The sequence below is a fragment of the Euleptes europaea genome, chromosome 17, assembly GCF_029931775.1.
Source record: "Euleptes europaea isolate rEulEur1 chromosome 17, rEulEur1.hap1, whole genome shotgun sequence".
Classification (NCBI taxonomy): domain Eukaryota; kingdom Metazoa; phylum Chordata; class Lepidosauria; order Squamata; family Sphaerodactylidae; genus Euleptes; species Euleptes europaea.
In genome coordinates, this window is record NC_079328.1 from 21,527,496 (window position 1) to 21,552,977 (window position 25,482).

Below are 25,482 nucleotides of genomic sequence, written 5' to 3' on the forward strand. Positions count from 1 at the left end.
CTGCTGCTGCTGCTGCTGCCGCGGGCCTCGGAGGGGCCAGCCCCGGGCGAGGTGGACGCCGAGGTAGGGTCCTGCGGGGGTCCGGCCCAAGCCGCCCTCGGCTGCAAAGGCGCGCGGGGCAGGGGTCGGCGGGGGGGGGGTCCGCCCCTTTCCCCCAGGCTGCAAGCTGGAGGTTTGCACCGGCCGCCTTTTGCACGCGGCGGGAGGACGCTCCGCGCTGCCTGCCTGTCCTGGGAAGGCCCTGGGGCGCTTGGCGTTGCTCCCCGGTGGGGCATCCTGGGCCACTTACGCAGGGCGGGTTTGGCCTTGGGGTGGCCGCTCTCTAGAGGCACGTTTTCCCCATCCAGCTTCTCAAAACTCTGCACGGGGGGCTTATTGTTGAGTTTTGAGCATTTGGATGGGGGAAATGGGCAACTAGAGAGCAGCAACTCCAAGGCAAAACCTCCCAGCCATAAATGGCCACACCGAGTTGCACGTTTTCCCCTATCCAGATTCTCAAAACTCTGCCTGGGGGGGCTTAATGTTGAGTTCTGAGAATTTGGATGGGGAAAACCTGCATCTGTGCATGGCCATTTATGCCTGGGAGGTTGTGCCTTGGAGTTGCTGCTCTCTAGATGCACATTTCCCCCCATCCAAATTTTCAAAACTCTGCATGGGGGGCTTATTTTTTAGTTTTGAGCATTTGGATAGGGAAAATGTGCAACTAAAGAGCAGCAAATCCAAGGCAAAACCTCCCAGGCATAAATGGCCACACAGAGTTGCACACTTTCCCCATCCAAATTCTCAAAACTCTGCATGGGGGGCTTATTGTTGAGTTCTGAGAATTTGGATGGGGAAAACGTGCATCTGTGCGTGGCCATTTATGCCTGGGAGGTTGTGCCTTGGAGTTGCTGCTCTCTAGATGCACATTTCCCCCCATCCAAATTCTCAATACTCTGCATGGGGGGCTTATTGTTGAGTTCTGAGAATTTGGATGGGGAAAACGTGCATCTGTGCGTGGCCATTTCTGCCTGGGAGGTTGTGCCTTGGAGTTGCTGCTCTCTAGATGCACATTTTCCCCATCCAAATTCTCAATACTCTGCATGGGGGGCTTATTGTTGAGTTCTGAGAATTTGGATGGGGAAAACATGCATCTGTGCATGGCCATTTATGCCTGGGAGGTTGTGCCTTGGAGTTGCTGCTCTCTAGATGCACATTTCCCCCCGTCCAAATTCTCAAAACTTAAAAACAAGCCCCCCCCCCATGCATAGGTTTGAGAATTCAGATGGGGGAAATGTGCATCTAGAGAGCGGCCAATCCAAGGCCAAACCTCCCATGCATAAGTGGCCCTGGACTGCCGCGGGGAGGTGGGCCGTGCCCTTTGCCCCGGGAAGCGGGGATGGCAGACGGCAGGTTGGTGCTTGGCACGGAGGCAAAGCAAATATTGTGCTGCGCCTCCGACGGCGACACCCCGACCGTGCAAAGTCCGCGTGGAGGCATCAGGGAGCCGCTCCGGATCGTGCCCCACCCGTTTGTCAAACCCGGGACCTGCTGCCCCCCAAGGGCTAATGCTAATCCCAGTGGCAAAGAAAGAGGGAAGACACCTGTCCAGCCCCGAAGTGGAAAGGCCACCTTTGGCCCTGGGGGGTGTTCTGGAGGTTCCGGGCCAGGGGTTCTGCTTGGAGGGGTTATTGGGGGGTGGGGGTCTGGCATTGGAAGCCCCTTCGCGGTTCTCCTCTAGGGCTTTCAACGGAAGCCGGATCTCGCTTCCCTGGTGGTGTCCTGGGTTGGGGGCTAGGAAGGAGCAAAGAGAAAGGCCATTTATGCACGGAAGGTTTTGCATTGGATTTGCCATTCCTCTGGGTGCACATTTTTCCCATCCGAATTCTCAAAACTCTACATGGGGCCTTATTTTTTAGTTTGAAGAAGAGTGACTAGCCCAAGGTCACCCAGCTGGCTTCATGTGGAGGACTGGGGAAACAAATCTGGTCCACCAGATTAGCCTCTGCCGCTCATGTGGAGGAGTGGGGAATCAAACCTGGTTCTCCAGATCAGAGTCCACCGCTCCAAACCACCACTCTGAACCACTACACCATGCTGGCTCTAAGAATTTGGAGGGGGGAAATGTGCATTTAGAGAGCAGCAGATCCAAGGCAAAGCCTCCCATGCATAAATGGCAAAAGAGATACCAGTGCTGTCTGGAAGGAAGCCCGCCCGACTGAACCTGGAAGGGAAGCGAGCGCACATTCCCAGCCCAACCTGGATGGCAAGAGCAAGCAGCACTGCTGGAGCGGCGGGGTGTGCGTGTGCAGGGATGCTGCCGGGGGTCAGGCTGATGCTTGCAGGCCGGGGCGTTGTTGGGCATGGCAGGTGCATGGAGAGGTTGCGGGCGCACCAGCAGCATCCTAGTGCTCCCTCCTCTGTATGACACGTGTCTCTTGAACAACGCCTAAAAAGCCAAACCAGGCAGACGCCTCTGCAGCTCCCGGCTCAGTTTTTGAGCCTGAGAACTGAGTTTAAGAACTTGGTGGAGGTAACTTTCACTGCAGGTCTAGTAGACTGGCTGTGAAGTAGAGGGGCAAGTTGTGCTCTGCCAGTTGTATCCTACTGCCTAGCAACCCAGGTGTGAATGCCACAGCTGGTAAATGTGTGACTTGTTTAAAAAAAGAAAGAAAAGGTTGCGTGACCTTAAAGTTCACAGGCACACACCCCTTTTCATAAAGGTTTTCCAAATCCTGCAAAGCCTGTTGGGCCAGAAATGGCCGTGGAACTGATATATGCCTCAGGAAGTAGTTCTTGAGCCCTTGGGAAAGCGTTTGTTTCCAGCCCGGGATCTAAAATTACTCTCGTCAACACTTGGAGTTGCTTATTGGCAGTAGCTCGTCCCATTCAAGTATGGCTTGGCGGCACACCCAGCTTCTGAATGGGAGCATTGTGCCTTTGGAGCGAATGGTTATGTCCTGCCTCCTCTGTGAAATCTGTGCATGCCTTTGGGGTATACATCCCTTCTCCAGGCCTGTGCTCAGCTCAGGGTTTTCCCCAGAGGCGGACTGAGCACTTAAGTTGCAGGGAAGTTTCCCAGTGGGCCACTGGTGTGGAGGGCCACTGGGGGCCAGCAGCGAGTAACTCAGGCGCGCTTGGCTCAGACCCTTCCTTGGCAATGGGGACTGATGTCCTGCTTTGCTGCCAGTTTTCAGGAGGAAGCATTTGGTGAACCCATAGTTTGCATCGCTGAGCTGAGTGACCCCTGACGTTCACACTGGCTTATAGTGCCACTGGGACTACTCAGTTTGGAGAAGGGAGCCAGCGTGGTGTGGTGGTTTGGAGTGGTGGACTCTGATCTGGAGGAACGGGTTCGATTCTCCACTCCTCCACATGAAACGCTAATCTGGTGAACTGGATTTGTTTCCCCACTCCTCCACATGAAACCAGCTAGGTGACCTTGGACTACTCACAGCTCTTTTAGAGTTTTCTCAGCCCCACCTACCTCCCAGGGTGACTGTTATGGGGAGGGGAAGGAAAGATGATTGTAAGCCGGTTTGATTCTTCCTTAAGTGGTAGAGAAAGTCGGCATATAAAAACCAACTCTTCTTCTTCTTGCCCCAGGGCCATTGTCCGTTTCCAGTCCAGGGTTTACCCACCTATGACTTTCCTGGCAGCGTGGTGTAGTGGTTAAGAGCGGTGGACTCTACTCTGGTGAACCGGGTTGGTTTCCCTGCTCCTCCACATGAAGCCAGCTGGGTGACCTTGGGCTAGTCACAGTTCCCTCCCATCTCAGTCCCACCTACCTCACAAGATGTCTGTTGTGGGCAGAGGAAGGGAAGGTGATTGTAAGCTGGTTTGAGTCTCCTTAAAAGGTAGTGAAAACCTGGGTATAAAAACCAACTCTTCTTCTTCTTTCTTCTTTCTAGCTTTCCTGGAAAACAGCTCCCCTAACCCAAAATACACTGCAGGGAATTTAACATTTTGAGCCCTTTGCCTTTGTTCTGCACATTCTTGCTGTTTGGTGAAGTAGCTGATATGATGTCCGCCTTGTTCTTCTGCTTTGCATTACGATCGAAATGCTTCCTCGTAGGCCTGGCTCCAGTCTTACGGCTACCTCCCGCCGTCTACCCGCCAGATGTCTACTCTGCGCTCGGCTCAAATCCTCTCCTCCGCCGTGTCTGAGATGCAGAGCTTCTACGGCATCGCTGTGACAGGTGTCCTAGATGAAGAGACAAAAGTGTAAGCTGCTCCTGGGAACCTACAAAAGACAGGGTGGTGGGGGCTGAGTTTCGTCTCCTGTAGCACAAGGCTACAGGGGAAGCTGAGGAACAGGAGGAGTAGTAGTAGTAGTAGTAGTAGTAGTAGTAGTAGTTTATTGTATAAGACCATAGGCCATTACAATCTAAAACAATATAACAGCAATTTTAAAATGTACAAACCGATATAATTAAAAAAAAAAAAAAACACATTAAACTGCGCCCGTTCAATTCTGTCCAGCATTCCACAATTTATGCTTCTCTCTGATTTTTCTTGGCCGCCAGGCCATAAGGTGCCATTTTTTGGGAAATACAGAGATGCATATCTGATAACTAATGAATTCATTTATCAGCATCAGGTAATGATTGTAATGCAGATACCTGTTGCGAGATTTCTGGCGGAGGTGATGTCGCTTAAACATCAAAATAAAATAAGCACGTAGGCTGCAAGATGAATGTTGGATTAAATTCTGTGATTTGAATGATCCCAGTTCAATGAGGCTGGTTCAAAGGGAATACACTGATTTTTATGGTATTAGCGATGCTATGTTTAGTAATTCCATTTCTACTGTGTTTTAACTTTAAGTATATGTTGGGTATTGTAAATTGATTATTTGGTGTTGTTTTGTTTTATGTATTATTGTTATGGTTAAGCTCAAGACCTTTGGTCAAAGGAGCTAGTATATAAATGGAATGGAAATGGTAATGTAGATAGAAAGTTTGCCAAAAACTTATTTCGGGGTTCATTGTATAAAGGGCAGGCCAAAACATAATGGGGGAGATCTTCTACTGCCCCACCACATTGGCAGATACGTTGAGCTAGGTTGTTTGTTTGTTTTTTGAGAAATGACCTGCAAGAAATTCCATGGGCATAGTTTGAAAACGAAGCGATGTCAAGACTGCTCTAAGGCTATAGACTGTGATATCTGTCAGATAGGAGGTGCTAATGTGGTCTTTTTTTATCATTTTAAACCATGGGGCAAATTTCGTCTGGAAAATTAGATAGCTATCAGAGGAACAGGAGAAGGCCCCGGGGGCGTGAGATGAAGGAGAGAAGGGCTTCTTCTCTTGTGCCTTCTGGATTCTCTGTTTCCCTTTCTTCCGTCATTCTGCCCCTCCCCCTTTAAGAATATAGGAATGGCAATACTAAACTGGACCAGAATGATATTGTATCCTGTTTCCCCACTGTGGCCAGACTGGGAAACCTATCGGCAGGGAACTTAGAGCAAAACGTCCAAGTATTGTTAACCCACAGTAACTGGTGTTCCAAGGTACACTGCCTCAGAACATGGAGGTTCTGTATAGTCATCATGGCTAAGAACTACTGCAAGAGTATTTCCACGATTTTTTTCTAATGCCCTATTAGCCATCTAACTAGTGAAAGTGCCTTGTGGGAGCAGTTTATTATGCGCTACGTGAAGAAATTACATCTCCATTCCTTCTCTGCTTCACATATGTGAAAGTTAACCTATTTTATACCTTCCAAATGTTATGATATTTTTTTGATACTATGCATTATTGTTGTTTTTTTCAAATCAAGCCTTTCATCTTGGTGAGTGTCCCTTTTTGCTTATTTTGACCTGTTATCGAACCATGTTCCAAAGATTTCAGGGCACTAGTGAGGGCGGCGATTTCTCTTGATTTCGCCCCTCCTACTGTAGACCCCCACTAGGCTGCTTATGAGGGTCCACTGACCGACTCCCCCAGGAACAGAATTTGGAAGTCTCATTCAGCTACAGCGGGAAGATGCGAATCAGCAGAAATGGTCAACCCTTTTTAGGAAAACTGAAGGGTGCTGCACTTTTCTTCACTGCTGGGTGTGTCCAATCCCTATGTACAAAATATTTTTAAAATAAAAAAAAATCTTCTTGCCTTTTCTTACAAGGTTGGTTTTTCTTCCTATTTTTTTCGCCTACCCATGGTAAATACTTCAGAGGGACCCCAATTCCATCCTACTTGTGCGCTAAGAAAAGAGGCTTTGTTGTCTGGCATTGTCCATTCAAGCAACCTCTGGAATTTTGCTGCACAGCAGTGGGTTGGAAGCAGACTAAATTTCCCACTAATGGAAAGAGAGGTGTCATTTCTGCCAATTTCCCCTTCCTGCTGCCAACCCCTGATTTGCCCCGTCTACCATTCCCGAGGCCCCTCTGTCCTCCAGGAGTGGCATTTTGGGAAGATCAGTGGTCAGCACCACGGGGGAGAGGCAGGAAAGTTCTGTTCCGCTGACGGCAATGTCTTCCACCAGTGGAAAATCCAACCCAATGCGAATAGATCCCTCAGAATGTCATTTCTGTACACTTCTAAGAGTGCTTTTTATTAATTCTTGATATATTTTGTTGTTTATGGAGACCTTTTGCATTAGTTTTGCTGTCCATGTACATACTCCTGTTTGCTTTATTTCTTTTACATCCCTTAAATAAGTCACAGGATCAAGTACATTTAATGCAACGTCAGCTGCGTATAACATAATTGTGATTCTTTGGGCCCTAACTGAAGAGCTTTTACATCTTTCTCCTGACAGATTGCATTCACGATGCTGTTTGTAAATATTGTAAAGAATATCAGGGGCAGCACATGTCATTGATATGTTCCTCTTTTCAGACACTGCATTAACTTTCAATTTATTTCACGTTTTGCATCCTTATAACACATAATAACCCAGAAAACAGTTGTCCATCTTTTTTTCTAGAATAGAATTAAGGAAAGGCTGCTTTCCTCAACATCTAAAAAAGCTGATATTTAAGTGGGTTTGCTTTGCCACACCAAACTCTCTATATTACCTTTCATCAGCCTAATGAAAGTCAGGAATGCAACGTAAAACTGTGTGCCGTGATCAGCATCATTATTTTGTAGTCCTGAGAAAGGGAGGCTGTTGGAAAATACGAGTTCTCACTCAAAGAATCCTTCCCTTCTTTAAGCATCAGCAGCAGTTGCTTTCCATGGAGTGGGGGTATTTTTTCTTTTGCACTACCAAGGCGAGTAGAATTAGTAGCTTATCCTTGTAAGTAATATAAGATTTCCAAGGTATCTGACGAAGGAAGGGTTGAAGCTCAAATGTTTATACCCTAGAAATCTTGTTGGTATATCTGGTGTTACTGGACTTGAATCTTGCTCCTACTGCAAACAACATGGCTACCACCTGAACCAGAAAGTAATTTATATATCCAGGGGCAATCCATCCCTTCTTGGACTTCCCGTCCATCGTGAGCCTCCTGATTTTATTTTAGCTTCTTCTTGGCTTATTTTAGTACTTAGCAATTAATCATCCTCACCAATACTTTTTATATTTATACCCATATGCTGCTTATGCTCCTTGGGTCAGCTTTTTTTCACTGTTCAGTGTTAACGGATGTGAGTCCAAGTCTCCTTCTTAGGGATGGGAAAAGTCACACAGAGTTCCTTTGCAATTGAGTCCTGAGAAGTACAGTACATTTAGAAGTGGATCCCTCTTCAAAAAGTTTGTGAACTTCTGCCTTTGGGGTATTAAGATGAAATTCAAAGCTATTTTGTTTATTAGGGCTTTTAAGGGGAGTTTCAGTTGCTTGGTGTGACTGTGGGGGTTTGTGTCTCTGGCTTCAGATGTGGAGATATTTTTAATAGTTGGTTTTTGCTGACCGTTTTGCTTTGAACCTGTGGTTGGGAAAAGTCAAGCTATAAATATTATAGATAAATATCTCTTCGTTAATTTGGCACTTGTTCGTTTGGTATGTTTCAAGCTCATTTATTACCATCTTGCTCCGCCTCGATATTTGTGGCTGATTTGATGGGGTCAGCAATTTGTGCTTAATTATTTTACTCTGAGCAAATAGTTTGCCATATTTACTTCTATATTTAAAATGGCTGTATCTGTTCAGAACAGAATGAGTCTCTAAATTTAATATCCGAATTGGATTGACTAGCCAGCCCTATACAAAAGCAGAAGTAGACAGTTCACATTATGTCCTGGAATATTGCTGGATGGGGTAGTAAAGGGAAAGATCCCGATCTAATGGAGTTTTTTACTTCTATATTTGAAATGTTTTTTGTGGAGGCTAAGGATTTTCAGTACCATTTACATCTAATATCTTTAATTGGTCTCTGTAAAATTTTAATTCCATTAATGTTTCCTCTTTAACTTGTATTTTTATTCTTATTTTCTAATTCTTAAGTTTGGCATAGCAAGTTCTCCTTATTTCCTCCCATCAAAGCTATGAGAGATAAGTGTCCTCTAATAAAAATTTTTAATATTTCCAACACTGAAAATACAAACATTGGGTGTAATGTTGATATGAAAATGGGCTTAATCTCTTCCTTCACTGTTCTTTTAATGTCTTCCTTATTGGCTAATAAAAAATGATCCAGTCTCCATAATTTAGCTCAGATGATGTACTGTTGTTGTTTCTTGACGTGCCAGAACTCAGATTCAATTTTCAGTACTTTTGATACTCTTCAATATATAATGTATTCCATATTCTTGTATTCATTTGTTGAGCAGAAGTTAAAAGTATAATCTCTTTGTAGGTGACATAAAACATGCCAAGTATTCCTTAATCTTAAAGATTCCTCCTATAAAACTTTGGAAAAATCATAGACATGTTGACATTGTTAACCTGTTTATCCATCATACTCTTGAAAGCACTTGAAACAATAAAACTGGAATTTTATTAAAGGTCTCTTGAGATCATTTAAAAAGTGGTTCTGATTAATATTAGCCTATAAATGGAAGGCCGTAGCCCACTTTCCCCATCAGCCCCACCAGCCAGTTAAATTTACAATGCTCACCCTAGCCCTCTTTGTTCATGTATTGCTTGTCTGTTTGATAGTGCATTTTAAGTAATTGTGGCGTTACCTTTTGCCAAAGAAAAAATATATGCATTTCTGATTCTTGTTTTATTCCATTCCCTTGTGCTATTTTAATGAGTTTCTTGCAAGAAAACAATTTTTGCTTTCTTTCTGAATCGTCTTTGCCTTTTAACATTAATATTGAACTCCCTTATATTCTGCGACATCATTCTTCTCCTTTTCTCAATATATCAGTGTAGTGTGTGTGTGTGTGTTAAGTGCCGTCAAGTCGCATCCGACTCATGGCGACCCTATGAATCAACGTCCTCCAAAATGTCCTATCTTTGACAGCCTTGCTCAGGTCTTGCAAACTGAGGGCCGTGGTTTCCTTTATTGAGTCAATCCATCTCTTGTTGGGTCTTCCTCTTTTCCTGCTGCCCTCAACTTTTCCTAGCATGACTGCCTTTTCCAGTGACTCTTGCCTTCTCATAATGTGACCAAAATATGATAGCCTCAGTTTAGTCATTTTAGCTTCTAGGGTCAGTTCAGGCTTGATCTGATCTATAACCCTCTTGTTTGCCTTTTTGGCAGTCCAGAGTATCTGTTACACTTTCCTCCAACACCGCATTTCAAAGAAATCTACTTTCTTCCTATCAGCTTTCTTCATTGTCCAGCTTTTACAACCATACATAGTAATAGGAATACGATGGCATGAATTAACTTAATCTTGGTGGCCAGTGTAGTACAAACTACATAATCATATCCCATAGTATATATCTTTCCTTTCCTTTTGGTCTTTATAAGCTTTTTCATTATTTCTTTAACTTTTTCTGTTTTTATCACAATCCTCTCTCTAAAATGCTGAAACGTCTGCTAATTTATTCCATCTATACCTTTTTTTTCTGCTCCTACAACCTCTGCTAAAAATGTAAAGTTCCTTCATCTTTGTAAAGCTTTGGAATTTCAGACCCATTTATTATCTTTGGATCTAAATTTCTAAATAAATGTTACCTTACTCAGGCAAGTTATACAGTGTAAAATAGACTGTTAACCAGCAGTGTTCTTTTCAAAAGATATCAAAGTGCTTTGTGTTGGGGGTTATAGTTAAGTCCATTTAAATTCAAATAACAGTTAATGTTAAAGTGCTTTATACAGTAGCTTTAATTAAGTTCAGATAACAGCAATGAATGTTAAGGTACTCTATGGTGGAGTTCCAGTTAAATTCAGGTAGTAGTGATAGAAGTTAAAGCCAAGTAGCGAAGTTAAATATTTGCTTCGCACCAAAGTTCCAGGTGACTTTGAATAATACTGGACATTCAAGTGCTTCATGCAAAATATTTTTCCAAAAAAAAGTAGTGTACCTGTCCTTTTCAGTGGGCATTGAAAACCCTTGTGACAAAATTAAATGTCAGCATATAAAGGTTTTCAGTAAACATGATGTGCTTCTGTCCAGATTCAATTACTGAAATGTTTTAGCCTTAAATACGGCACTTTCCTTCACCACCAATAGTTTACTTCAGTTCAAATTCAAGACATATGGCTCAATTATTCAAACAAGATATCCATTAAATTCCATACTTGGATCTCGCATCTCCAAGGCTTAAGATTCTTAAGAGCCTTGGTATTTTGCAGCAGTTCTGTGTAAACTAGGAGCTAAAATTTCAAATTGAAAAAAGTTATGTACCTCCAAATAACCAGAACAGAAGTCCACAGAGTTCTCACTTAATCCAACTGTAATGCAAGGAAGATAGGAGTCAAGCGTCAGCGATTCTCTATTCCTCCTCCCTCCCCCATCTTTCGCTGCAAAAAGGGAAAATAAAGAAGCAATTTATGATGCTCTAGTACCTAGCTTGGGGGGGGTAAAGGGAAGATGACTGGGGAAGGCACTGGCAAACCACCCCTTAAACAAAGTCTGCCTAGAAAATGTCGGGATGTGACATCACCCCATGGGTCAAGAATGACCCGGTCCTTGCACAGAGGACTTAGTGACAAAGGAGTCGCTTTGGAATAACATGCACCAGCGCTTCCCTCAGGGCCTTTGTCATGGCTCTGAGATGCCAGCGGGGAGCTAAAGCCCCCCAGAAACGGCTCTCCTCTGAGCTCCCAGAGACGGCTTAAATAACAGGCCCTCTCATTTCCCTCCCTGCCGTGTACATTCAGGGCTGTGAGTGATTTCACACCGATAGCTTTACACCGATTTTTAGCTGGCACCAGTGAAATTCACAGAAATAGGAAGCCTCCGATGGCCGTTGCACTATTTGCTGCCAGATGCCTGGAGAAGGGGTGGGGGACAAAGGGATTTGTCCAGCCAGCTGGAGAGGTGGTCTTTCCTCCAGGGAAACTTGTTAGAAGAGAATTCCCACACAAGAAACGAGTGACGAGAATTCCCACACAAGAAACGAGTGACGTGGCTCTTTGGGAACATGCAGGCTCATGAAAACATGTGGGTTGGATCCAGCAATGGGTGAGAAGAAAGGAAAATATGTCCAGCACGCTTCTGCCTCTGCCTGTACAAGGACTGTTGCAAATGCAGAGATCTTCTATAGGATCCAGCCCAATGTTGAGGAAGAACTTGCTTTCTGACTTCCACTTCGTCCTCCAAATTTGCCTGTACTTCTGAGGATCTGAATGAGATCCTTCACCGCATAGCTTTGCTTGGACAGGGATATGGATTTCAGCCTTTGGTAATCCCACCTGTATGCGTGAACTTGCGTTTTAGTTGACAGACGCTTCATAATGGATTTCTCCACCCCCGCACACAACACATTCCCAGGAAGTATATTCGTAGAATGCATCGAGGCCTTCCTGTTGTGGAAGGGGAAAGATGATGGCGCAATATCCTGGTGTTTGCAGGTTCTCACTGTCATTTCATTTCATTTCATTAACCTTTATTGGCATACCAAAAGACAGACATAGAAAAAAACAACAATATACCTCCAAAGGGCAATACATATAAGTTACAAGTCGGGTTAATAAAACTTTTCTTGTTCTTTAAGAACTCCTGTAAGAAATTCAACCACGGTAGCCGTAATTTTAGGATCATGGTCACTCAAAAGAAATTTGCATTTCACTTCATTACTCCTGTATGTCTTGTACTGGAGCAAAGTAGATAGCAGTTTATCCCGCAGAGTCACATAGAAGGGGCAATCTACAAGGATGTGGTCAATTGTATCTAACAAGTTTAAACCGCATGTGCATAGGCGTTCATGTCTAGGGATCTGGAGGTATCGGCCTAAGAGCATCCTAGATGGGAATGCATTAACCCTAGCTAATAGAAAAGCGCGGCGTTGAGAAGGTATCTCTAGGTTATCTAGATACCTAGCCATTTTACCCGATCCATTATTAAGGCCTAGGGCCGCCGGAGAGCAGATGGGGGGAAGAGCTGGGTTAAAATTCTGCAATTCTACATCAAGGAGACATTGCTTGATTCTTTTAAAGGTTCTCACTGTCCCTTTAGCACATTCTGGGAATGCTGAAGCAATACTTTAAGTTGTTGTAGGGGGCTTGGCCTCATAGCTTCCTGGCCCTCTCATCTGTTTTCTGCTCACTGGCTGTTGTGGCTTGCAGGTGGATGAGGCGGCCCCGCTGCGGAGTCCCCGATAAGATTGGAACTCAGGTCAAAGCCAACATGCGGCGCAAGCGATACGCACTGACTGGACGCAGGTGGACCCAGGAGCTCCTGACCTTTAGGTATGTCCTACCATCCAAGCCTGAAGAAGGATTGTTTTCTAAGGCTGCTTCTAGAGGGCCTGGCTTTGGGGTTGGCAGCAGGATGGGCCAGAACAGCCCAATTCAGTATCACAAATGTCCAGAATTTGGGCTTGAAATAGATTATGTGATTTGGTTTTGACTAGATTTCTTCAGTGGTTTTTTAAAACTTCAGTATCAGGGATTTTGTAGAATACTTTGGGAACAATGGGACAGCATCAGGCAGGGAAGGAAGGATGGTATTATGAGGGGGCAAATAAATAGGAAGTCGCTGAGATTAGGAGCAGAATGCCATCTATGCACAGATGGCAGCCCTGTGGAAAACTCGCAGACTTTTGGCAGGTAGCTCTTAACGTGATTTCAGACTTCTTTATAGTTGCGAGGGCTGCAAATGTCTCTAAAGAACTGAAATCTGAAGTTAGCTGAGACATATTGCCATTTTTAAATGGCTGTACTGCAAAATATTCTCTCCTGTCATCTCATGTGGGGAAAACAAACGGTTCCTTGGCAATACAGTTGCAGGTTCTGCCCCTGCTAGTCTTCCAGATGCCTCGATTTCTGCGGAATAATGTTTTCTCCCAGAGGCAGCATAATACCATAAAAGCCACCAATCGTCTGCTGCATAGGACGAGCCCTGGGCACAAAGGTGATGCTGTTGGCATCATATATATATGTATATACACATGGATTGGGGTAAAGGAAAAGAAAAGCTAAACGGGCAAGGTGAGGCTTCAGAGGAAAAGCCTTCCCCTGAGAGCCAGGGGAGAGACCCAGTGTGTTGTAGTGGTTAAAAGTGGTGGTTTGGAGCAGTGGACTCTAATCTGGAGAACTGGGTTTGATTCCCCGCTCCTGCACGTGAAGCCAGCTGGGGGACCATGGGCTAGTCACAGCTCTCTTAGAGCTCTCTCAGCCCCACCTACCTCACAGGGTATCTGTTGTCAGGAGGGCAAGGGAAGGTGATTGTAAACCGGTTTGCTTCTTCCTTAATTGGTAGAGAGAGTCGGTATGTAAAAACCAGCTCTTCTTCCTGCTGCCTTCAGTCTGCCGTCAATAGTACACAACAGGGTGTCCTTTTATTCTTTTGCCTCTAGCATCCAGAACTACACAGAGAAGGTGGGCCGCTTCCATTCTTACAACGCCGTCCGCCGAGCCTTCCGAGTGTGGGAGCAAGCTACCCCGCTCATCTTCCAAGAGATCCCGTACGACGAAATCCGTTACAAGAGGAGGAAGGAAGCTGACATCATGGTGCTCTTTGCCTCTGGGTTCCATGGGGACAGCTCTCCCTTCGATGGTGCCGGGGGGTTCTTGGCACATGCATTCTTCCCGAGCACCGGTTTGGGAGGGGATGTGCACTTTGACTTGGACGAGCCATGGATGCTTGAGAACAGGGACGTGTCGGGTAAGAAAGCATCATAAGGCTTTGAAGATGGTGTGTGGGTGTATGCTGAGCATAAAGATAGGCCAAGGGACATAAAGCTGCATTAGGGGGGGCTAGCATCAATCTGGACTCACTACAGTCTCCTGCCTTATTACAATCTCTAGTAGCTCTGTACTTTTTAGAAATGTTAATTGGATGTTCTTAAAATGTTTTATCAGACCGTAGCCTTGTACCAATATCAGTTAATTTTCACAAACTATTTGAAGAAGAAGAGTTGGTTTTAATATACCGACTTTCTCTACTACTTAAGGAAAAATCAAACTAGCTTAGAATCTCCTTCCCCTCCCCACAACAGACATCCTGTGAGGTAGGTGGGGTTGAGAGAGCTCTGAGAGAGCTGTAACTAGCCCAAGGTCACACATCTGGCTTCATGTGGGGAAACCAACCCAGTTCATCATATTAGCGTCCGCTGCTCATATGTAGGAGTGGGGAATCAAACCCGATTCTCCAGATCAGAGTCCACCGCTCGTAACCTCTGCTCTTAACCACTACGCCACACTGGCTCTCTGTATCTGCTTCTCTGTTGGAACCTCAGAACTCTCTCACCATCCATTATGTGCAACTGCTCGTTCTGTTGGTTAATAATGGGATTCACACCTCACCATCCTATCTCAGTTCCTCCCTTTTCCCCTTACATTGAGAATCTGCACTTGAAAGGTTCATGAAAAAATGGACACCAAACTTCTCTGCCTCAACTCCTCCCTCCCCCTTGTAAACTTCCCCATAAGAACTCCCAATATGATTTCCCTTCACATATCTGCAGAAGTGGGAGGGAAGGGAGCATGGTATAGCCCGTTCTCATCAGATCTCAGAAGCTAAGCAGGGTCAGTACTTGGAAGGGAGACCTCCAAGGAAGACTCTGCAGAGGAAGGCAATGGCAAGCCACCTCTGCTTCTGACTTGCCTTGAAAGCCCCTTGCCGGGGGGTTTCCATAAGTAGGTTGTGACTTGATAGCACTTTACACACACACACATCTGCAGAAGTGAGCCGTGACTCACAAAAGCTCATGTTGAAATAAATGTTCTTAGTCTTGAAGGTGCCCTTGGACTTTTTGCTTCATCAGTCTGGAGCTGGTCCCAATGGGCTGATCGTCATCTTATGGAACCGGCAAGGGATCCTCTTCCGGGTCAATCCTGGGATTTCATTTTATTTTTGAGACCCATCTTCACAGTTCACTGCAGTACCTGGGTTGGGCTGTTTCCGCATGCATTTTGCTCCCCCTCGGTTTCTTTACCGCACTGCTGTCTTCAGGAACACCTGCTGTCTTCCTCTATTCATCCTGCTTCTGTGTTTTCTCCTGATTTGCTATGACCTTTTCCAAATGTAGTTTGGTACGGTCATTTTTAGAAAGATCACTGTCAAAGTGCTTTTGGGTGGGGAAGTGCACATGTTTGCAGGTCCTATCCACATTGGTGCCATTTTCCTTATCTTAGCCCCCATGACCACCATTCCCCCATACACACTTAGAGCGATACGGGGGGCTTTTTTTAAAAGCAGGAATTGTTGGATCACTACAGCATCATAATTCATTGCAATAATGTACAGGTTCCTAACTTTTATTTTTTGGAAAAAGAAAGCTTCTAAGTCTTTTCATTTCGGAGTTATAAGGGGAAAGATGCAACCTACACTTTTTCTGTATAACTCCGCAGTGAAAAGGTCTAGACACTTTTTAAAAAAACGAAAGCTGAGAATTCAGAGGAGCTAGTAGATTATGGCAGTAAATCAATATAACATTATAGTACTGTAATGATCTAGCAAATCCTATTTTTTTCCTTTTAAAAGTCCTCTAATAGAAGTGGGGAAATGCTGATGGTAAACAACTAAGTCAGGGAAAATATAAGAAAAATCTGGTGTGCAGACACTGTATTGCAGTGAGAGCTATACAAAGTATTGTTTTGTATGAAAGATTTTGGCCATTTTGCCTTTTTATCTATATTGTTGGTCAGATTCCCTCTCTGCTTATGATACAGTGGAATATAGACAGCATGTGTTAGCTTGGGGAGGGGCTTACCTGTGGCTGGTCTTGGTTTGGGCTTGATTAGATTAGATTCCTTTTCTGTTTCCCCCGTAATTCTGAGAAGCAAGGTCAAGGAGCAGGGTGGAAGTACATGGAATTTAGGAGACCTCCCTTGTCTCTTTCCAGAGGGGAACAATCTCTTCCTGGTAGCTGTCCACGAATTGGGTCATTCTTTGGGCCTGGAGCATTCCAGTAACCCTGGGGCCATCATGGCACCTTTCTACCAATGGATGGACACAGAGAACTTCCAGCTGCCGGATGACGATCTTCGCGGCATCCAACAGCTCTATGGTGAGTGCCTTTAATAATAGAAATCCTTTATGGCAAGTGCCAGCTGTTAAGGTTCTTGGGGCATTGTGTGGGTTGCACAAAGGGTGATTGTATACTTGACCTCCTTTCTGGATGGAAGTGGAGGGGTGGGGGAAGAAACTTCAGAGCAGCCTCTTAGCACACTGTTTAGTATGAAATAGCTTGTTGTAGAAGTTACCTGTCTTAGCGTTTGAAAGTAGAGGCCTGAAATGCTTGCCATTTTTAGTTTTGAAAGAAATGTTGGAACTTCCTGGGAAACCTACGTGCCTTGTCTCCTGGGCTGTTTCCAATAAGATGTTTTGCTCCACTTTGGCTTCCTTGTAGCAGTGCTGTTTTCAGAAGCATCCATATGATGTCATCATCTATTTGTCCCTTTTCGGTGTTTTCCACTGGTTTTTCTGCAATTGTTCCCAAACCTGGTTTGGTATGATCTTTTCGGACACGGAGCAGTCAATCCGATTCTCTAAGGAAAGGAAGATGTGCATTTTTGTAGGTCCCACTCACATCAGTGCCATTTTCCTTGCCTCTGCCCCTACTGCTGCCATTCCCCCCCCCCCCACATGCACACACTGGAGGACTTTAGGGGATTTGAAATATTGGGAATTGCTAGACCATTATAGTTTATAATTATTTACTATCTTCCAGCTTTCATTTTTAAATATTAAATCTTTCACCCTTTTCACTTCAAAGCTTTAACAGGAAAGGTGCAGCCTGCACATATATGTTTGTTTATATAATCAAGGGGGTTGGAACTATGTAAAGCCCCACCCTCTAATGCAAATCCTACTTAGCCTTCCTTTGACTGACTGTTTCACAATGTGGCTCTAATCAAAGTGTTTCTGCCACAAAATACTGACAAATGCAACCCCGCTTTCATATTGCATTTCAAAAACTGAGAGGTATGTGCACGTATTTTGATGAACCTCTGGAATTGGGCAAGGATCTTGCTCCAATCTTCTCTGTCTCTCATCCTTCCCTTTTTTTGAGTCCTTCCTTTTTAGGGACAGATATCTAAAGATTGAGGCTAATGTACTTTGGTCACATTACGAGAAGACAAGAGTCACTGGAAAAGACAATCATGCTAGGAAAAGTTGAGGGCAGCAGGAAAAGAGGAAGGCCCAACAAGAGATGAATTGATTCTATCAAGGAAACCACGGCCCTCAGTTTGCAAGATCTGAGCAAGGCTGTTAAGGATAGGACGTTTTGGGGGACATTGATTCATAGGGTCACCATGAGTCAGAAGCGACTTGACGGCACTTAACACACACACATCTAAAGATTCCGCCATGTAGAAGAGTCAGGTGTGTGCCAGTTTGACTCCTGAAACAGCTTTTGGTTATGCCAGTGTATGTGGGCACTGCCCTCCTCCCCCCCACAGCAGGTGACTGTCCCTGGTGCCTAGCGATTTCTCCCCAGGTCACTGTGCTTGTGCTCCTCAGGTGCCCCAGGGGGACAGCCACAGCCCACCAAGCCCTTTCCTACTGGGATGCCCAGGAAGCCAGAGCAGAGAACCACCAGGCCACCGCCTGGTAAGCCAGGTTGGCCTCCCAGGCCAGGCAACCCAGATCAGTCGGAGCCCAACATCTGCGATGGGGACTTTGATGTGGTGACAGAGCTGCGTGGGGAGATGTTTGTCTTCAAGGTACTCCTTCAGTCCAGTGACTCTTGTTTGCTTGGAAGGTAGTTGTTTTCTGTTGCCCCAGAAGGTCGGTCCAGAACCAACAGGATGAAATTAAATCAAAAGAGTTTCCATCTAGACATTAGGAAGAATTGTCTAACAGTTAGAGTGGTTCCTCAGTGGAACAGGTGTCCTCAGGAGGTGGTAAGCTTTCCTTCCCTGGAGGTTTTTAACCAGATGCTAGATGGCCATCTGAGTCTATGACCTTAGGCAGATCATGAGAGGGAGGGCATCTTGGGCATGGAGTAGGGGTCACTGGTGGTATGGGGGGTAGGTAGTTGTGAATTTCCTGCATTGTGCAGGGGGTTGGACTAGATGACCTGGTGATCCCTTCCAACTCTATGATTCTAAGATCAAAACATGCAATAAAGATCCAACATGCAAATAAAGAGGGTGTCACACCAGGTTTGGGGATGGCAGCTTTATTTAAAAGACAACTTTTTTGTGCCCAGCCTTTTCGTTACATATGGTTTCATTCCAGGCAGATTAAAAAACCCATCAAAAATATGACACTCAGCTGGTAGACAGATGTTTCAGTGCACTCCCTTTCCCAGACCGCAAGGCCTCTTTGCCCTGCTGCTCTGGCTGCTGTTCCGCCCCCAGGGTGAGGGGGCAAAGGGTAAAAACGCCCCCTCCCTTCCAGAAATAGGTTTCCAACCCCAATTTGGTAGTCCGTCTCTACAGAGCAGGGCTTCTTCTTCAGTGGGATTGCAGCAGAGACCTTTGTAGGTTTCTCCCTCCCCTTCTGGTGGCCTAACATGGAAGCTTGCTTGCCACCATCAGGAGGGTTACAGAGTGATTATGCCACAGACTCCATCTTGTGGCCCCAGGTGAAGACTCTGGAGAAGCATTCCCAAGAGATAAATGTGGCATCTCTCTACCATAGACCTTGGAAGCCACTTGTTTCTGCTGGCAGCTTCAGAAGCGGAAGGAAGCCCCGGAGTGACCTTCTGCACTCAGTGTTGGGGGAGTTGAGACTCGTGCCAAGCGGTAGCCTCCTAGCACAGAACGAGAGTAGAGAAGTTCCTCCCCTATATTTTTTCTTGGCCCAAACACCTTCAAATTCTCCATTAAATGTGCAAGTGCTAGTATTCTGGTGGTAGAAGTTTAGTTGTCCTAGGACCATTGCCCTGTTCATGTTCTATGCACCACTTGGTCATTCACACACTCCAAACCATGTTCTGAGTGTACATTTTGTTCCTTGAGGCCAACAAGGGAGTTTGGGAGGAAAGCCTGTTTCCAAATTTGGGGAACAAAAAAAATGCACAGGCAGAGTTTATCAGTGAGATTTAGTTTGATCCACTTAATGTGAGTCTTAGCTGCCCCAAACCCTGGTACATTTTTTTCTGTTCATGCAAACTCTATGGCAGTTTTGTAAGTTCTTTGATAGCTCCATTTCTTGTAGTATTTCCCAAGAATTAAGGCAGTTACCATATACTCTCCTATCTGGGAATGAAAACCGTACTACTCTTGGTACTGCTAAATACGTCTCGGTAGCTCTGAAAATCCGACTAAAGCCAGTTTCTCAGCCTCACAGTAACCAAGGTATAAGTCTGGTAACTGGCTTGGAGCCTTAATGGATTTTCATATATGCTATTTGTAAAAAAATTGTATATTTCTTTGTTTTTATTTTCTTTAAATGCTGAGTCTCTTGTTTTTGTAAATTTTAACCTGATCTTTCTTAAAAAGATAAAGGTCCCCTGTGCGAAGCACCGGGTCATTCCTGACCCATGGGGTGACGTCACATCCTGACGTTTACTAGGCAGACTTTGTTTTACGGGGTGGTTTGCCAGTGCCTTCCCCAGTCATCTTCCCTTTACCCCCAGCAAGCTGCGTACTCATTTTACCGACCTTGGAAGGATGGAAAGCTGAGTCAACCTTGAGCCAGCAACCTGAAACCAACTTCCGTCGGGATTGAACTCAGGTCGTGAGCAGAGCTTGGACTGCAGTATTGCAGCTTACCCCTCTGCGCCAAGGGGCTCCTTGATCTTTCTTACACTGTCTTAAAAACCAGTGTGCTACAGTCTTTTTGAATGAATGGCATGGAATGATAGTTACTGTTTGCCGAATTTAGTCTTTCTGACGGTCCCTTCTGCAAGTTAATGTAGAATTACATCTCCTCTTTGACTGCTGCCCTGACCTGGATGGTGCAGGCTAGCCCAATCTTGTCAGATCTCAGAAGCTAAGCAGGGTTGGTCCTGGGTAGTACTTGGATTGGGAGACTGTCAAGGAAGCCCACGGTTGCTCTGCAGAGGCAAGCAATGGCAAACCACCTCTGCTCATCTCTTGCTTTGAAAACCCTACAGGGTCGCCCCAAGTCAGCTTTGACTTGACGGCACTTTCCACCACCACCCTCGCCTGCTGCCATTCAGGGGCACACGGGGCTGGAAGTGGAGCTATTCCATGGGAGTTAGAAGTCCCTGGAGATGGAAACAGGGTGGTGGGGGGGTGAGTCTCTCATTTGCTGCCCCGGCTGAGCCTGCTGTGCCACCCCCCATCTCTGGCTGGGGGCAGGACGAACCGTGAGTCTGCAGAAATGAGTCTGAGGTGTGTCATTCTCCCTCCCTAAAGGGCCGCTGGTTCTGGCGGGTCCGCTATAACCGAGTGCTGGTGAACTACCCGATGCCGATTGGACACTTCTGGAGAGGCCTCCCCGGGAACATCGATGCTGCATACGAGAGGCATGATGGCCGGTTTGTGTTCTTTAAAGGTGAGGGGGACCTTCGGTGGGGGTTGAAGGTAAAACCAGGATGTTGTCGTGTTGAGCCCTGCCAAGATCAAGAAGAGCTTCTCTGCCAGTTGTCCCGGCTCAGGCCTGAACGGACAGGGGGTCTCTTTAACCTTTCCCTGGTGTCACCAGACAGAAAACTCCCCAAAGCTATCTGGAGAGATGTGTCTCTCTCACTGGAGAGGGGCGGCATCGGGAGTCCAGACAGAGAGTTGTTTGTCCTGTCCAGGCCCTAGTCTGTTTTGAAGTGGGTGCGACTTGGGCAGATAGAAGCCCAATCAGAGTTCATAGAATCATAGACTCATAGAGTTGGAAGGGGCCTTACAGGTCATCTAGTCCAACCCCCTGCTTAATGCAGGATCAGCCTAGAGAATCCCTGACAAGTGCTTGTCCAGACTCTGTTTAATGACTGCTAGTGAGGGGAAGCTCACCACCTCCCTAGGTAGCTGATTCCACTGTCAAACAACTCTTACTGTAAAACTTTTTCCTAATATCCAGCTGGTATGTTTCAGCCCGCCCTGACCTGGATGGCCCAGGCTAGCCTGATCTTGTCAGATCTCAGAAGCTAAGCAGGGTCAGCCGTGGTTAGTATTTGGATGGGAGACTACCAAGGAAGACCAGGGTTGCTGTGCAGAGGAAGGCACTGGCAAACCACCTCTGTTAGTCTCTTGCCATGAAAACCCCAAAAGGGGTTGCCATAAGTCGGCTGCGACTTGACGGCACTTTACACACACACACACACACACACACGTTTCAGCCCGCAATTTAAACCCATTATTTCGAGTCCTGTTCTCTCAGCTCCTTGCCCTCCTCTAAGTGACAGCCCTTCAAATACTTCAAGAGAGCAATCATGTCCCCCCTTAGCCTCCTCTCCTCCAGACAAAACATTCCCAACTCCCTCGGCCTTTCCTCATGGGGCTTGTTCTCCAGGCCCCTGATCATCCTCGTCGCTCTCCTCTGCACCTGCTCCATTCTGTCCACATCCTTTTTGTAGTGAGGCCTCCAGAACTGCACACAATACTCCAGGTGTGGCCTGACCAATGTTGTGTACAGTGGAACTATGACATTGCAAGAAGTTTTGCTGGCAAGCAGGAAAGAGGCCAACTCCCCCACCTGGCACTGGTAGCTTTTTTTTTTTTTCTTGCCCCGTCTCCTGATTCCAGAGGGCCTCTTGGGCACTAGACCACATCTGAGCAACGTGGCCCTGCAAGAATTGTGTAGCACATGGGAGCTCTGCTAGCTTCAACTTGACGTCCTTCTGCATCCTATCTCCAGGGGATCAGTACTGGCTTTTCCGCGAGGCAAACTTGGAACCAGGTTACCCGCAGCCCCTAACTAGCTACGGACTGGGCATGCCATACGGCAGAGTGGACACGGCCATCTGGTGGGAACCCACAGGACACACCTACTTCTTCCAAGGGGACAGGTGCGTAACCGGTGTGCAGACTGCACACGAAGTTCACCAGAGAGCTTGCAGGTAGGTCTCCGCTAAGGGGCTCATTCTGAAGGCAAATTTGCAGAGATAAGGTCTAGGGTGAGCCAGTCGGGGCTTAAGGAGCAGGATTCAAGGCCGTAGAGGCTGGAGTGGAGCAGGAGGAGGTGAGCACAGAGTTTGTGGAGGAATGAGTGCAAGAATAATAAATAAATAAATTTTATTTGCAGCTAGTATGCCAGATAAAACAAGTGAAACAGAAACTGACCATACAGAGTAGATGTTTACAACCAAAGTCAACAAAATTAGGAATCACCCAATTTTACATTTCCACAGATTAAGGAAGTACATTAAGGCGACGTAGCTTCATTGCTACTGCACAATATTTTGCAACCTGAGTGGTGATTGGCGAGCTATCTCACAGCAGAAACCTTTTGGTCCATTCACCCTCATCTCCAGAGCCCATTTTCCTAATCAAAGGGTCAATAATATTGAAGCGGGCTGACTTGTAGAGGAGACATCTAAAAAATACGTGCTCAATGGTTTCCAGCTCCCCTGTGTGACACGGGCCGAATGAGTGCAAGACTCCTTCCTCCAAGGAGTCCCCTATAGCCATCACACGATGAAGACCAAGGATATGCTTTGCTAAAGCAGTTGCACAGGTTTGGAGGAAAGAGAAGTGGACTGGTGTGTGTGTGTATGTTCGTGCCCGGACGTGGGTAACACCATGGCTGAAGGCACAGAGATAACAGTGGAAGAAGAATACTGAGGTCAGCTTTGCACAATAGATTCTGGGAGCCCAGAAGCCTTTGGGTGCTTGTAGTAGCTGTCTGCTCTGGCCAAGGAGGATGCCTGTGTTCCTGCTAATCTTTGGAAGTGCCTCTGGCAGGGAAAAGTTAGCAGAAAGAACCAATATTCCAACAGCTGCTACTGTTGTCCAGAGGCTTCTGTGCCTTAAGAAGAAGAAGAAGAGTTGGTTTTTATATGCCAACTTTCTCTACCACCTAAGGAAGAATCAAACTAGCTTACAATCACCTTCCTTTCCCCTCCCCATAACAAACACCCTGCGAGGTAGGTGGGTCTGAGAGAGCTCTAAGAGAACTGTAACTAGCCCAAGGTCACCCAGCTGGCTTTATGTTCAGATTACCATCCACCGCTCATGTGGAAGAATGGGGAATCAAACCTGGTTCTCCAGATTAGAGGCTACTGTATGAGTTTAAATAGGAGTCTATAGTAGGCGAGGATGCAGGAGTATAAAGGGTGCTGAGAGAGCTCTCATCTGCAGGGTTCAGAGAATAATCCGACATTGTGTGGTATAGTTCGGTCTCTGGAGCAAAGCGGTTCTGGGCTTTGATGGAAGAATACTTGGGGCTGAGCCAAGCAGGATGCAAATAAAATAGCTATTTTTGTTCCTGACCACAGTAAAATAATGACAGTGATGTCTCTTGGGGACCCTGAGCCTCTCTTCCTGTTCCCTGGGCTCTTGGAAAGTGCGCGCCTTCATGTTACCCCTTGCTCTCGCATAGGTACTGGCGCTTTAATGAGGAGAGGCACAGCATGGATCCTGGCTACCCAAAGAAAATCAGTGTGTGGGCCGGAATCCCCTCCGCTCCCAAGGGAGCCTTTCTGAGCTCCGATGCAGGTAAATGGACAAAGAGCATGGCAAATAGATTAAATCTATACAATCTTTTAATATTTGGTGAATTTTAGTTTATTATACATTGTTCAAGAATTTTTACTAGGTACTGTTTACATAAAATCTATATAATCTTTTATTTCATGTTTAAAGGACATAATTGTTCGGCTGGCATTTGCCGTATTAATAAATCTGATTCTGAGGTCTGACAGAGAGAAGCACAAACTCTCATAGCCACCATCCTAAAGTAACAAAAACAAGCAAAGAGTAAGATCAAAGCTAATAATAAATTACAAAATGATGATTATTAACTTATTGTTATTGTGAAAGTACAGCATAAGCTGGGAGCCAGCTGCAAGAAAAGTCAGTATTGTCTACTCAGGCCGGCAGCGACTCTCCAGGGTCTCGGGCAGAATTTATTCAGACCACAGAACACAGTGTGTAATCAGGTCAGGACATGTGGAGTCCTGGATGCTGGAAGCAGAGCAGCCACAGAACGCAAGATTGTACGGGTTGGTTAGCGAATGGTTGGAACAGGATGGGACCGGAGTCACTAACTATTCTTTCTCCACACTTTTTTTCCAGTTTACACGTATTTCTACAAAGGCACAAAGTACTGGAAGTTTGACAACGAGAGGCTGAAAACAGAGCCAGGCTACCCCAAGTCTATCCTGCGTGACTTTATGGGCTGCCACGAGGAGGTTGCCATGACGCCTGACCCCGGTCATCGGTGGCCTAATCTGGGCAGGCCGACCATCGGCCCGGATGGCACCGAGGAGGAATACAATGTGGACCCTCCCCCCGAGGAGGAAGACAACGAAGTGGACGCGGAGGACGCTTACAGCGACGACGCGGACGGTGGCAGGGCAAAGGGCCGTGGGCGCGGCGGGGACAATGATGTGGACATCGTGGTGCACATTGACGAATACCCTCTGACCCTGAGCATCGTCATGGTGATGGTGCCGTTGGTGCTACTGCTTGGGATCTTGGGCCTCATCTATGCCCTTGTGCAGCTGCAGCGGAAGGGCACCCCCCGCATGCTTCTCTACTGCAAGCGGTCTCTACAGGAATGGGTGTGAAGCCTGACCGTGTCCCACCATCAACGGCCTTGGTGCTCTCGACGTGCCTCTCACTACCTCCCAGTCTCTCCCAGTGGGCTAGTTAATCCGTAGAGCTTTCTTTCTCCCTCCCCCTCGTCTCCCACACGGAGGAGAGGCTTTTGAGGCTTCGGAAGGTGTCTGAGGCTGATTGGTCACTTCCATCTCTTCAGGCCCAAAGCAGGCCTCGTCGCTTCCTGTGTAGGACTGTTGCAGGTAGCCTTAGAGATCCGGCTTCTACGCGGGTGTTCTAGTGGTTGGAGGATAAGTAGCTGATCTCTCCTATCCGTACCCCGACCACTCTAGCCAAAGAGATACTGCTGGAGTCCTCCAGTTTTGAGGCATGGCTTTCTCTTAGAGAGTGTGACCTGGGGATGGAGAATGATCTGATGGATCTCGTTCCCCGTTCTGGGTTCTAGTGCATGCATGGCGGTCTGGGCCCCTGTTTGCAAAGACTG

General features: G+C 46.3%; 1 protein-coding gene across 1 annotated transcript; it reads left to right on the plus strand.

Moving 5' to 3' along the window:
- Positions 1–25,035, plus strand: MMP15 (matrix metallopeptidase 15). Its single transcript, XM_056862456.1, has 10 exons — positions 1–63; positions 4,055–4,203; positions 12,549–12,671; positions 13,781–14,088; positions 16,271–16,435; positions 17,893–18,095; positions 20,703–20,841; positions 22,135–22,285; positions 23,818–23,933; positions 24,513–25,035. Exons 2-10 carry the CDS (start codon positions 4,100–4,102, stop codon positions 25,004–25,006), a joined length of 1,803 nt encoding a protein of 600 aa, XP_056718434.1. The 5' UTR covers positions 1–63; positions 4,055–4,099; the 3' UTR covers positions 25,007–25,035.
- Positions 25,036–25,482: the final 447 nt, after the last annotated feature.

Bases quoted from the DNA above. Each gene is read 5' to 3' on its own strand.
- MMP15 (XM_056862456.1), top strand. From the start codon at position 4,100: ATGTCTACTCTGCGCTCGGCTCAAATCCTCTCCTCCGCCGTGTCTGAG. The intron at 12,672-13,780 runs GTATGTCCTACC...TTTTGCCTCTAG, and splicing joins CAGGAGCTCCTGACCTTTAG to CATCCAGAACTACACAGAGA. The intron at 14,089-16,270 runs GTAAGAAAGCAT...GTCTCTTTCCAG, and splicing joins TGAGAACAGGGACGTGTCGG to AGGGGAACAATCTCTTCCTG.